The 12,649-nt window shown below is 46.5% G+C and overlaps 1 protein-coding gene across 3 annotated transcripts in view; it reads left to right on the forward strand.

Moving 5' to 3' along the window:
• Nucleotides 1-2,083: 2,083 nt before the first annotated feature.
• The window catches only part of ZFR2 (zinc finger RNA binding protein 2), a 42,067-nt gene continuing 31,501 nt past the window's right edge, over nt 2,084-12,649 (forward strand). For all 3 annotated transcript variants that reach the window (XM_019513246.1, XM_019513247.1, XM_019513248.1), the window contains exons 1-2: nt 2,084-2,245; nt 11,902-12,089. In XM_019513246.1, the coding sequence (XP_019368791.1) occupies nt 2,123-2,245; nt 11,902-12,089 (311 nt within the window). In that variant the 5' untranslated portion in view covers nt 2,084-2,122. The remainder of the gene's footprint in view (nt 2,246-11,901; nt 12,090-12,649) is intronic.

Genomic DNA, 12,649 nt, shown 5'->3' on the forward strand with positions numbered 1-12,649 from the left:
ATCTCATGGGAAATGGAATCCAACGCTTTACTGAAGTCTGAGTAAATGACATTAGCCTCACGTCCCTCATCCAGCTGGTAAGTTACCTGGTCATAGAAGGACACCAGGTTTGTCAGGCATGATCTACCCTCAAGAAAACCATGCTGGTTGCATCTTAATACCTCACCAGTTACCAGCTTGTAACTGATGCCCTCCTTAACAAATTTTTCAAAAATTTTTCCCAGGACCGAAGATAGGTACTATGTTGGACCTCTTCCAGTCTTCCGGGACTACTCCTGAGTTCCACGACTCTTCAAACAGCTTTGCCAGTAGCCCTGCTATAAGCTCAGCCAGTTCTTTCAGCCAGAATGATGGGCTCTACATTAATTGTTACTATATAAGAAAGAGGAGTGGGATTATTGTGCATAGTGCTCTGAAAACATCAGCTCAATGTTCAGCGGCAGCCAAAAATGCAGATAAAATGTTAGTAATTATTAAGAAAATTGAAAATAAAACAGAAAATGTCATTATTCCACAGACCTTGAATACGTCTTGCAGTTCTGGTCCTCTCAACTCCAAAAGCATATAGTAGAACTACAAAACGTACAGAGAAGGGCAGTGAGGATGATCAGGGTTATGGAGAGTTTTCCATGTGACAAAATCCTAAAAAACTAGGACTTTTCATCTTATACAAAAGATGACTGAGGGGAGGGATATAGTAGAAGTCTATAAAATCATGAATGGTGCAGAAAAAGTAATTAAGGATTTACCATCTACTGTCTGTCACGATACTAACATTAGGTGATGTACAATAAATTTATTAGGAAGCAAGTTTAAAACAGACAAAAGGAAGCTCCTTCTCACGCATTGTGTAACTGATTTGTGGAACTCATTGATGTTGTAGAAGCTAATCATTTAACTAGGTTTAAAAGAGGACTGGACAAATGTGTGCTAAATAGGTCAATTTGTGGGTATTAAACATTATAGTAAGGAGTTAAATCTAGAAATTAGGCCCTAGTCTCAGAATGCTGGAAGCTATGAGGAAAGAGAGGCAGGATCAGTGTGTGTAGTTTCATAGTAGGTAGGGTCAGAAGGGACCTGAGCAGATCATCAAGTCCGGGTAGGCCCTGCATATACGTTTCCCCTCAGTATCCACACTCTGCCACTGTGAAATACAGGTTACTGGGCTAGATGAAGTCGTGGCTGGACTCAGTGTTGCATTTCTTATGTTCTTTTTCCATTACTTGTTTGTCTACGAAGTCCCCTCTGGTTCAGTGGTAGACTCCTTATCTGCTACATGGGAGACTCAGGTTCAGTTCCTAGACATGTACATAATTACAGTCATCAAGGTACTGAATGTCTGCACTCAGACTGGCCTTTGGATTCTGTCTCAATAGCATGAAGGGGGATGGAAGGTCTAGGCAGCCTCCACTCCCCCAGACCTCTGCCTAGGCATATGTATTGATGGTCTGGGTAACCTCTCATGCATATACCATGATCTAGAAGAATTGGCAGTTGCCTGCTGCTACTTGTTCATCTGGACATATTTGGTACTTTACACATTTTGCCAAACATGCCAGTTTTGACCTCTTCCAGGATAAATTTGGTGGTCACTATAAGGGTACAGACAGAAGTGATGTTTATTGAGTGATCTGGCCCCTGAAAGTGCTCTACAGCTGTGTCATAACACACATGCACGGCTGCAGAGTGCTTTTAAAATGGTTGATCACATGAAAAATTAACCCTGGTCAGATCAGGTATTACATTAAGGCACTCTAAAGCAGAGCACCTTAGAGAACTTGTGTTCCCTCCAGAGTTATATTTTCACCTGGGAGGTAGGATTGGGCTGGTGCTACCAACGCAGCCCTGCCCCAGGCTGTCAGCTGGGGAGAGGGAAGGGAAAAGAGCTGCAATGGCCAGAGCTCAAGGGGGCGGGGGGTGAGGAATGGAACCCCTCGCCCCATGGGCAACCCCCAGCTACCCTAGCTGCACACTAAGAAACAGGCTTTGGGGTCATCTGCTTTAGCCACACTTCTGTAACTTTTCCTAGGCACCTTGAAAATGACTGAGACTGGTGACAACTTTGTTTCATGCAAACTTACTGTTTTCTTACTTCTTTTCATGAAGGCGGTATGAAGAGGAAATGTACTGGTGGCAAGTAGAGGAAGAGCAGTTATACTGGGAAGAGCAACGGCGTCGGATGGCTGTAGACTGGCATCCACCCCCGCTTATGGGCAGGCCTGGCATGGCTGTTCCACTTTTCTTGGTGAGCAACCCTTGATTACATTTCCTGAAAGGAGAAATATGAAGCACTTTGACACCTTTAAAATCTGTTTCAAGCTATAATGTGCCATACTCTCTCTCTTCTTTGAGTGTCGAATGTGTAATTTTGTATTTCTCCTGAGAATTCATGACTGAAATTTGGAATGAGCAATACATAAAGCTTAATGTCAATTCTAGTTTGTGGCACAACATACCTCACTGACGAATGATCATTTTTATATTATGGTGAACTACTTGGGAGTGTAAAAGGGTTAACACTTCAGATTACGAAGGGAAAGGGCATACAAACTGGCTATCATGACATAAAAAGAGGCAGGGTTTTACTACATGTCACCTGCTCTGCAATATTGCCTGTGTACCCATTCTTACCCCGAGTTTTATCCGTTTTTCATTGGACAAGTATTAGTCTACCTGGGAAGTAAGACCATGCATATGAACAACTGATACTGTGTCCACCCTACTGTGGAGCAACTGATACTTATGCACAGTTTACTATTGTATTACCTGCACAGTGTTGACACAGAAGTGTCCACACAGCTACTGAGCATGCACATTGTGTGGTGGGTATATGACTACATTTACATGTACACGAGTGTAAAATCTGAAAAACAAGGAGAGCCCATCTGTTTTAACCGTAATAGCCTAGTAGTTAGGGTGGTCACACAGGAAACACGGGACCCAAGTTCCAGGCCTTCCTTACCCAGAGGGGATGAAAGCTTATAGCTCTCTGACTTGCCACTACTGTGCCTAACCACCAGATCACAGGTTAGGCATTCTTCAGTGTTCCCTGCAGCCTTCATTGAAGCTGAGTCCCAGCACTTAGCATTAATTATACATTGGGTAAAATGGCCAGAGAGCAGTGCAGTGCTCTACTGGGAATAACAGTTCTGGTTAGAACATATGGCAGGAGGAGTCTTCCTTCATGGGGTTTTCCTGCATAGACGTTTGTGATTTATACATGTCCAGTCTGTCTGCCCAGGTACCCAGGCCCATGCACCTACCCAGCCAGTGCATAGCACACCATGCTTGCTCAGTAGCTTTGTAGACATTTATGCATCCACATTGCACATGTAAAAGAATCACAAACCGTGCCTATGAATCAAAAAGGACACTTACATGTCTGGACAGCTGCCACGTGGGCACATAATGTGAAACAGAATTCTACAGTAAGTCTCCTCAACATTTATTAAACCTTCTCTTCAGTATTCATGAAATCCTTCCTGTCCATTTGCTTGGGCCTAGCCCTTGGCTCTCACCCTTTCTTTTATTGTGCCAGAGGTCACTTCAGGAGGTGTGCCACCTGCCTGGAACCCTATTCAGGACATCACAGAAAGATTCCCAGAGCTTATCCATCCCTCAAACCACTACCCTTTCCTTTTTATCCCTGTAGGCTCCCCAGTGATACCAGTAGGGCTGACACTGAGCAGATCAGAGGAGACTATGGGGCTCTTGGAAAGAAAATTAAGGAAATTGGAACACAAGTAATATTTTCGTCAATCTTCATGGTGGATAGTAAAGTCCCAGGCAGGGACTATTGTATCGTGGAAGTAAACATATGGCTGAAAGTCCTGCCATTTGGACTTGGACCCATTTATAATTACCCCTTGCTTGCAGCTACTGAACTAATTGTCTAGCCACCCTATAGTAATTTTATCTAGCCCATATTTGTCTAATTAGGTTATGCTTGTGTCTTTGACAGAAGCATTACTGAAGTTCTGATATACTATATCCACTGCATTCCCTATATTTGCCCATCTAGCTTTTTGTCAATTGAGATCAAGTTTGATGCAATTTGCTCTTAATAAATCCATGCTGCCTGCTCCTTCAGATGGTTTCAAAAGCCCTTCTTAGGATATGCTTCTTCCCAGATACCAAAGTAAGGCTACCCAATCTGTAGTTACCTGGGTCTTCCTTTTTGTCTTTTTTTTAAAGAGGGGCACTACATTGCCCCTTTTCTAGTCCTCTGATACCTCACCTGTCCCCAGTGATTTGGCAAATACCATTGCCAAAGGCTCCAAGATCTCTTTGCCCATTTCTTCAGTACCTTGGGATGAAGTTCATCAGGACTTGCTGATCTGAATTTATTCAGACCAGTCTCTGGCTGTCCCTTCTGTTATCTCAACCCTCCGCTTGTCCCCTTCCTTATCCAAGTAATCCGTATTAGCTGTATTGCTGCAGCTTAAATATTTGTTAAAACTGAGGCAAAGAAGCTGTTGAACAGATCCTCCTTCTTTACATCTTCTATTAAGAGCTCACACTGGCTATTTAACAGTGGATCGATAGCTTCTTTGGTCTTTCATTTCTGATCAGCATATTTATAGAACCTCTTCCTTTTGACTTTAATTTCCTTTGCCAGGTAAAGGTAATTTTTACCTCTGCATGCCTGATTTTGTCCCTGCAAGCTCTTGCTCTTTCCTGGTATACTTCTTTGGTGATCTGCTCATTTTTTCATTGCCTATATGGTTTCCTTTTGTTTTCCTAGAAGCTCCTTGTGCAGCCAAGTTGGTCTCTTATCATTATTCTTGCACTTCCATCATGTCAGAACAGTTTCTTGTTCAGCTTCCAGCACTGTACTTGAGAAATTTCCAGCCCTCCTGGGACCCATTATCCTTCAGTCTGTCCACCCATGACACCATGCCTACTATCTCCTTGAGTCAGTTGAAATCCACCTTTGTGAAATTCAGTGTCTTAGTTCACCTGACCTTATGGTTTCCCCATCTCTGGATTAAGAATTCTATCATATTGGGTTCAACTGCACAAGATGCGTTAATGCACCTTAGCCTAAGTTACTGCACAGTACAGGCATGCGCCCTTACTACACAGTAACTTAGGCTAAGTGCAGGTATCACATGTACGTTTGATTAGTTAATGTGCAGTAATGCATGTGTAGACATGACCCAGCACTTGGGGCATACACACCAGGGAGCCTGAGGGAGCCTGTTCTTTGTCCAGGAGCCCAGCAGGCCTTGTGTACCCCCTGGATAGGCCACAGCCTGCCTCTGCCTGGCTTGTTCCTTCTGTAGAGCTGCTGCTTGGCCATGGGTGAGTGTTGCAAAGGACTGCAGCTTGCTGCACCCCTTGCCCAGCCCTGAGATCCCCCCCAGGGCTGCTGCCTGTCTGTCTCTGGCAACCGGGCCAGCACCTGCTGCTGCTCACCCCCAGCAGCACCTCTTTGCAGGTGCTGTGGTGAAGTGCCTCTGCTGCACAGCTCCCAGTCCATGGCCATGCCCCTCTGCTGAGCACTCCTGAGCGCAGTCCAGGGCCAGCGTCTGGATGCGGGGGAGAGGCCACCAGCCCCAGAAGGGATACAGGCTCCGGGTCACTGCCACCCACCAGCAGAGCTGTCCAGATGCACTGGCTGCCAGCAGCACACCAGGGAGTGGACCCTCCTGCTCTAGCAGCTGGTGGTGGTGACAGAGGAGCAGGAGACACAGGAAGAGGCCTGGCGGGCGGAGGATGTTGCCTGGGAGGAAGCACAGGACCAAAACCAGCAGGACCACTGGGCCCAAATGGAGACCCTGGAGCAGGAACGCCTAGAGCTGCTCCAGCCGCAGGGACACCCTCCTGGCCCAGGTGACCACGTCCATGATCCTCACTGCCCGGACCCTGCCCATGGCCCTGCAGGACCCCTGGGTCCCACCCACTGCCCCACAGTAGGTCCCCACCTGACCCTGGGAGGAGGTCCTCAGTTGCCTCCTGGCCACCAGGCCCTCTGGCCCGGCGCCTGCCCCAGACCTGCCACCACCTGCGTGGCTCCGGCACTCTCCCCCGCACCACATGCCAGAACACCCAGCTGTGCATGAGGCCACCATCTGCTGGGGTCGCCACAACCCCCAGACCTGCAGGGGGATATCCCAAGGCTGGGGGCCTGGGCACCTGCCTCGGGGCTCTGCCCTCTAGGCCCCCCCCACCAACAGCCCCCCACTCTGGGCTCAAAGACCCAAAATATTGTAAATAGTTTTCCATATATAAATATTTTCCATTTGTATATAGTTTTCCATCTGTAAGCAGGTTTTTAATTGTTGGTGGGTGGGGAGGGTGGTGGAGGGCCCCTGCTGATTGGGGGAAGAGAGGGTTCTGTTGGTTGTGGAAGGGAGGGATGGTGATGGGTGTTGTGAGGGTCATAAAGTTTTTTGTTTCACCCATGTGCATATCCTGAAAGTGGTGCTGGGGGTTGGGCAGGGGGTAGGGGGGTTGTGGGTGGCGGAGCAGGTGGGTTGAGTCAAGGCATGCAGGAAGAGGGGGTCAGCTGGTGGGTGCGTGGTTGTCCTGGGGCCTGGGGGGTCCTGCAGGCCCATTGGCAGGGGCCAGCAACTGCTGGAAGATGGGAGTGTGGGTTGCTAGCCATCACTGGCAGGGACACGGCTGGAGCAGCGGGTCACTGGGTGTCACTAGTAGGGGCAGGCAGCCTTGGTGCAGGGAAGCAGGGTGGGCAAGAAGGGAACTGCCATGTGCTCTCCCTGCACTGGACACATGGCTCCTGGGCAGGGAAGGGGTTGGCCAGGGCTGAGAGTTTCCAAGATGGCTGCCAAGTGCTGGCAGCTGGGTCTGGCTTCAAGATGGCTGCCAAGTGCTGGCAGCCATGTGGCCAGAGACTGAAGCTCTCCCCGGTGGCCACAGGGGCACATGGCAGGGCTGCAGGGACTTAAACAGTAAATTTAGTTGCACTTAAATGCATGTGTAGACATGTCCTGAACCAGTGAATAAGTGTATGTATTGGTGGCATTTTGTTATATGTCAACTCCTTTTCTCCCAGCCCTCTCCTTCCAAAACAGAGCGTACCCTTCAGTGTTGATGTTCCCGTCATAAAAGCTGACCCACTAAGTGTCTGTGATAACAGTCAGATAAGAGTTCTTTTCACAGGCTGTGACTTGCAGCTTGTTTGTTCCCCAAGCTCATCACATCTTTATACGTGTATCGGAAGTATTTTGCATTTTTGACCTACTTGTTTTCCTCTTGACTCCCTTGTTGCTGTTCTGTGGCTCACTGTCCCCGTCTCTGAGTTGAGCTTCTTCTGGTGCTCTCCCCTCTGGATTGTTTGCTCTGTGGCTGAAGGATTTTGTCTATCATCCCTCACAGAACCTCGTTTAAAGCCTTTCTTACTGAGTTGGACTGATGGTGCCCAAAGATGCTCTTTCCAGTTCTGGTTTAATGGATCCTGTCTCTTGATAGCAGTCCTCCTCCCCAGAACATCTGCTCATTGTCAAAGAATTCAGTGCCTTCATGCTGATATCAGGGGGTGTGTCTACATGTTCATTAATGCAGCGTAATTACAGTGCATTAAGTTTAGTACTGTAATAACAGGGACTAACTTAATGTGTCATAATCGGCGCATTAGTGGAAATGAACACTTTTTAAGTGAGGTTAATGTTCAGACTAAGTCTACTGCACATTATTAGCACATTAGCACAGTTTTTGCTAGCCACGCTAATGCACAGTAAAATTAGTCTTCTGCGCATTAAGTATCTTGTGTAGATGCGCGCAGTCTTCCAGGAGTCTGTCCTGGACGTGGTGCTCTTTAACTTGTTTATTAACAATTTAGATGCAGGTTTCCTGAGCAAATTTGCAGACAAGATGAAGCTGGGAAGGTCTGCAAACACACAGGAGGACAGGGTCATTAGATGCAAGACATGAGAAGTGATCGTGCTTCTTTTCTCAGCACCAGTTAGGCCTCATTTTGATTATTGTATGCAGTTTTAGGCTCCACGCTTTACAAAGGAAATGGAAAAGTTTGAGAGGTCCAGAGGCGGGCAACAAAAATGATGAAGGGCTTGGAAGGCAAGGTATATGGGTAGAGATGGAAAGAAATAGGCATGTTCAGCTTGTTTAAGATGGGGCATAATAGTAATATTCTAATATCTGAAGGGCTGCTATAAAGAAGAAGGAAAACACCTTTCTTCATTTGCTGCAGAGTACAGGATGTGGACCAGTGGCTTGGAGTTGCAAAAAAGTAGGTTTAGATTTGGTATCAGGACAAATTCCTTCACTGTGATAAAACCGAGGCAGTGGAATAGACTACTTAGGCAGTTGTAGGCTCTCCATAATTGGAGGTTTCCAGAAAAGGGTTGAATAAGCACTGGTTGGGGATGATCTAAGAGTGGCTATGCCTGGAGTGCTATATAAAAAACAACAGTTGGAAACCCAGGAGCACCTCCCCACCCCCCTCCCCACACACACAGATTGCTGAGAGATAATGAGAAAAGCTCTGCAGCCTAAAGCAGGCAGATACTAGAAAGGACTGTACTCAGCAGCAGGAGAATGAGACAGAGCTCCACAACTGGCTTAGTTATGAAAGAAGATTAAAGGAGCTGGGTTAGATTTATGGAGGGGGTACCAAATAGGGAGTTTTGACTGTCCAGCAGTGGGTGTGATACGTGGCTGTACATTTGATGTCCCCAGGCTCCAGAGCAGAGTGGAGGGTGTTTGGTATTCCTTTGCCCATATGGGGCCAGGAAAGATTTTTTTTTCTCTTGTTGCTGCAAGGATCAGGGATTTTTTTTCTACCTTGCTCAGAAGCATTGGGTGTTGGCTGCATCTAAGGCTGGAGATTTTGACTGGTGTGCCAGTGTTCCTGCTGGGCCTTAAACCCAGAAGTTTCTGGCTAAAGCGTCTTGCCCCTCTGCTCAGGGTCTGACCAGTTGCCATATTTGGAACCAGGAATGAATTTTGCCCCATGATCAGATTGGGATGGACTGTGGGAGTTTTGCCTTCCCCTCTAGTGGAGTGTGTGGCCCCATGGGCGACTGGTGCCTCTTGAGGCCAGGGGGCATGTGTCCCCCCCCCGACACCAGTCACCGATGTGGGGTGGGTCCCCTGGCAGCCAATTGCACTGACTGGGGGGGAGGGTGGGGAGCTGGACTGTGGCCGATCTTACTCACCAAAAAGCTTTTGCTGGAGGCCCTGCTGCCCAGCTGGCACTTACAAGGGGGGGAACCGTCGCTGCCCCCTTGCCCATCGCCTAAACAGGGAGCGCAGCCTGGCAGGGGCTGCACATGCACCCCCTACGCAGCGACACGGTGTGGCTCTCTTCCTCAGATCTCTTAAGTGTATTTTAACAATACTTGCAGCAACCAGACACTGACCACCGTTGTTCCCCAGCTATACCTGTGGGCAGGTTAGGTTGCTGCGCCTTATGGCTGTGCAACAGGGTTGATTGTGTAGTTTTAGTAATAGGTTAGACCAGGGGTTTTCAACCTTTTTGAGTCATTGTACCTCCGGTGGCTGGTCAAGAAGTCAGGAGTCCCTCGGTGGCCAGACGAGCAGCCGATTGGCATCTGGGGAGGGGTGGTCCCCCAGCAGCCAGTCGACGAGTGGGGAAGGGCAATCGGCAACCAGGAAGGGGGGTCCCCCACGGCCAATCAGTGACCGAAGTGCTGGTGGAGTACCCCCGATGCCATCAGAAGTACTCCCAGTTGAAAAGCCCTGGTTTAGACAAGGATTTGTGTGGGATGGTTTGGATAGGCAGGGGGTTAAGACTAGATGCCCTCCAGATGTCCCTCCCAGCCTGACTTTTCTATGATCCTGTGACTGTATGGAAGTTCAGCACTTCTAATACTATCTGGACACTGAATGAGAAATATTACAATGCAAGAAATACCATATGCACATAAGAAAATTCAAACTTATGTTAGAAAAATTGCAGCCCTTGCTAAATACTTTGTGATATTAGCTGTATACACACATCTCATTACATACTAATACACACATTATTTGCCTGAAGACATCCAATTTACATGCAGGTTACTGAAATTATGCTTTGATTACATAAAAAACTCTAGTGTAATGAGCTGCATTTTCTTATGATAGTTCCCAGTCACTTGGAAAAATGTCTGAAAGGTGTCATGTGAGAGGCCAAGATATTTCAGGGGCAGTAAGTTTTCTTGGACCAACTGCATGCTTGGAATAAAGTTGCAAGACATTCTTCATCAGGTCTGAGGAGAGAAGCAAGCAAGCACATTGAATGTAAAGAGCTGAGAGTAGAGCTGTGAAGATGAAGAGGGAAGAGAAATTCCCAGGAGTAGCCAACAGCTTGAATTGGTTTTATTCTAAGAGGCAAATGCTTTAATAAATAAGGTTCTTGCTGTATTCATAAACAGTAAATGTCTGGACTTCTTTAATCTCAGTGATTAAATCTTAATCTAAGATTTAATCTCAGTGACTACTCCTGTTTAACAGTGCTATTACTTCACTTTTTAAGGCCCTTTTTATATCAGTGTACTTCCCAGTGGGTGCATCTACATGTGCAATTAATGCTCCTGAATTTTCTGTGCAGAAAATTCAGGCTTATTAATGTGCTCCAGGCTCCCCCGGGTGCCAGCCCCAGCAGCTGTCAGGGGGCACCGGGGCTGGTTCCACTCTTTGCCAGGCAGGGGTAGCTGTCTTTCCAGCCACATGGAGAGACAGCTGCACCTGCAGCTGGCACAGCTCCCCCACACTGAGGGTTAGCCAGGTAGCACTAGACCCCCTGCTGCCTGGGCTGACCAGGAGCAAATTGCTCCTGGTCAGTGTCTGCATGTGCACTATGGTGCATTAGCTAATATGCTATTTATCTAGTACCTGGTACTAGCAAATGATGCATTAGACTAATTTAATAAGCAGCAAGTCCCACGCACATGTAGACAATGATGCTTTACTGTGCATTAGATTAGTCTAATGCGCAGTAAAGCATCTTGTATAGACTTATTTATCTTAATCACTTGACACTGAGAGTATTATTTAATGCTCTCACTGTCTCTTCTCACACTAGTCTGTGGACATTGGCTAAGTTCCAAAAGACTCCCCAAGGCACATTTGTAAATATACTGATGTACCTGTTGTTTGAATTGCTTTCTTCCATATTGAAACACACCTACCACAGGTGGGGGGCGCACAAGTCCGCCCTGAGATTGGTGCCCGACTCGGCACCGGTTAGGACAGGGCAGTTTTTTTGCCGTGAGGGCTGGTGGCATGGGGGCAGGGAAGAGGGGCACTAAGCTGTGGCACAGAAGTATAGGTGTGGATATGGGACTTTTGGCCCACCCCTGAGTCCGCCCACAAATTGTGCCCCCCAGACTCAGGAGGCACCAGTCACCCCTGACACCTACCATTACTTTGGAAGTTGACAGCTTCCTATGCAGTACTTGGGAAAGTAAGATAAAAACTACATTCTCCAGTCAAAATTACAGGGGGTGCAAGAAGGAGGCAGTATGTAAGAACTTTAGTTGAATTTGTGTCCATAGGGCACAAAATACTATTGTTTTTTAAGGATCACAAATGGATAGGTGTTTTGTTTAAGTCTCATTCATAAATCTTCCCCTTGTAGAGTCCAAAACCCTCTAATTCTGTGATGAAACATTAGTGAATGCAAACTTGAAGGGAAGGATGCCATTTGCTGAATCTTGCTTCCTACAGCAGCTAAAATGTCCTTATTGTTTTCTTAACGCAGAAACTAGTCATACCTTATGAGTCCCTATTCTTGCTTGAATAATCAAAAAGGCAAATGCTTCCTTTTCTTTTGTATACATTTTTGCATCTCTAAATATAGTTCTGTAACGATGTGCAATGTCTGATAGTGAGGGCACTGCTAAGAATTTTTTCAGTCTTTTTCCAGTTTAACCCAGGTCTCTCTGGTAATAAAGTTTGTCATTTTATTTCTCTCAGTCTACTAGATGTCCAGATTCTTCAAATGACCGTCACATCATGACAAAGCACTCTAGTATCTACCCAACAGAAGAAGAGCTGCAGGCCATCCAGAAAGTAGTCTCCCATTCTGAACGTGCACTTAAGCTCGTCTCTGATTCATTTACAGAGCAAGAATCTGAAAAAAAGGAAGAAAATGAAGAGAGAGGGTAACACACTTGCATAGACTTCTCCTATAGGTAGTTACTGCAGTATTATGGAAACGTGAGGTTGACAGTATCAGAGTGCTGGAGCCGCTGTCATCCTGAACTGTCTGCAGAGCTTGTTGAAAGGAATGAATATGGATGCTGTTTCAGCAAAATGAGAGTTTAAAATGGCTAAAAAAGAAATCTCTTCTTTCTTACATGTGTATTTGCACCTTTTATTACCTAAACACTAGTTGGGTTAAAGCTCTACCGTCCCACCAAGTTTGTGATAACTGTGGCTTCCTCACTGAGTAGTTTTAAACTGTGTTTTCTGTCCTACAGCACTAGTTTAAATTGTATTTAAAAGGGGGTAGTGATGATAATGTGTGTTTCTACAGAAAATACCTGTCAGTGCATAGCTCTGCAGTCAGTTGGCAGCTAGCTGTCACCCCAGAATTTGTAGAAGAAAAGCAGTCTTCCCACTGAACAAAGTTAAATCTGACTGTAATGAAATCTTTGTCCTTTTCCAGTGTATTTTGTAAGTAAGTACTGAACAACTTGTGCCTTTAGAGCAGTGATTCTCA

The sequence above is a fragment of the Gavialis gangeticus genome, unplaced genomic scaffold, assembly GCF_001723915.1.
Source record: "Gavialis gangeticus isolate Ggan-Ray unplaced genomic scaffold, GavGan_comp1, whole genome shotgun sequence".
Lineage (NCBI taxonomy): Eukaryota > Metazoa > Chordata > Crocodylia > Gavialidae > Gavialis > Gavialis gangeticus.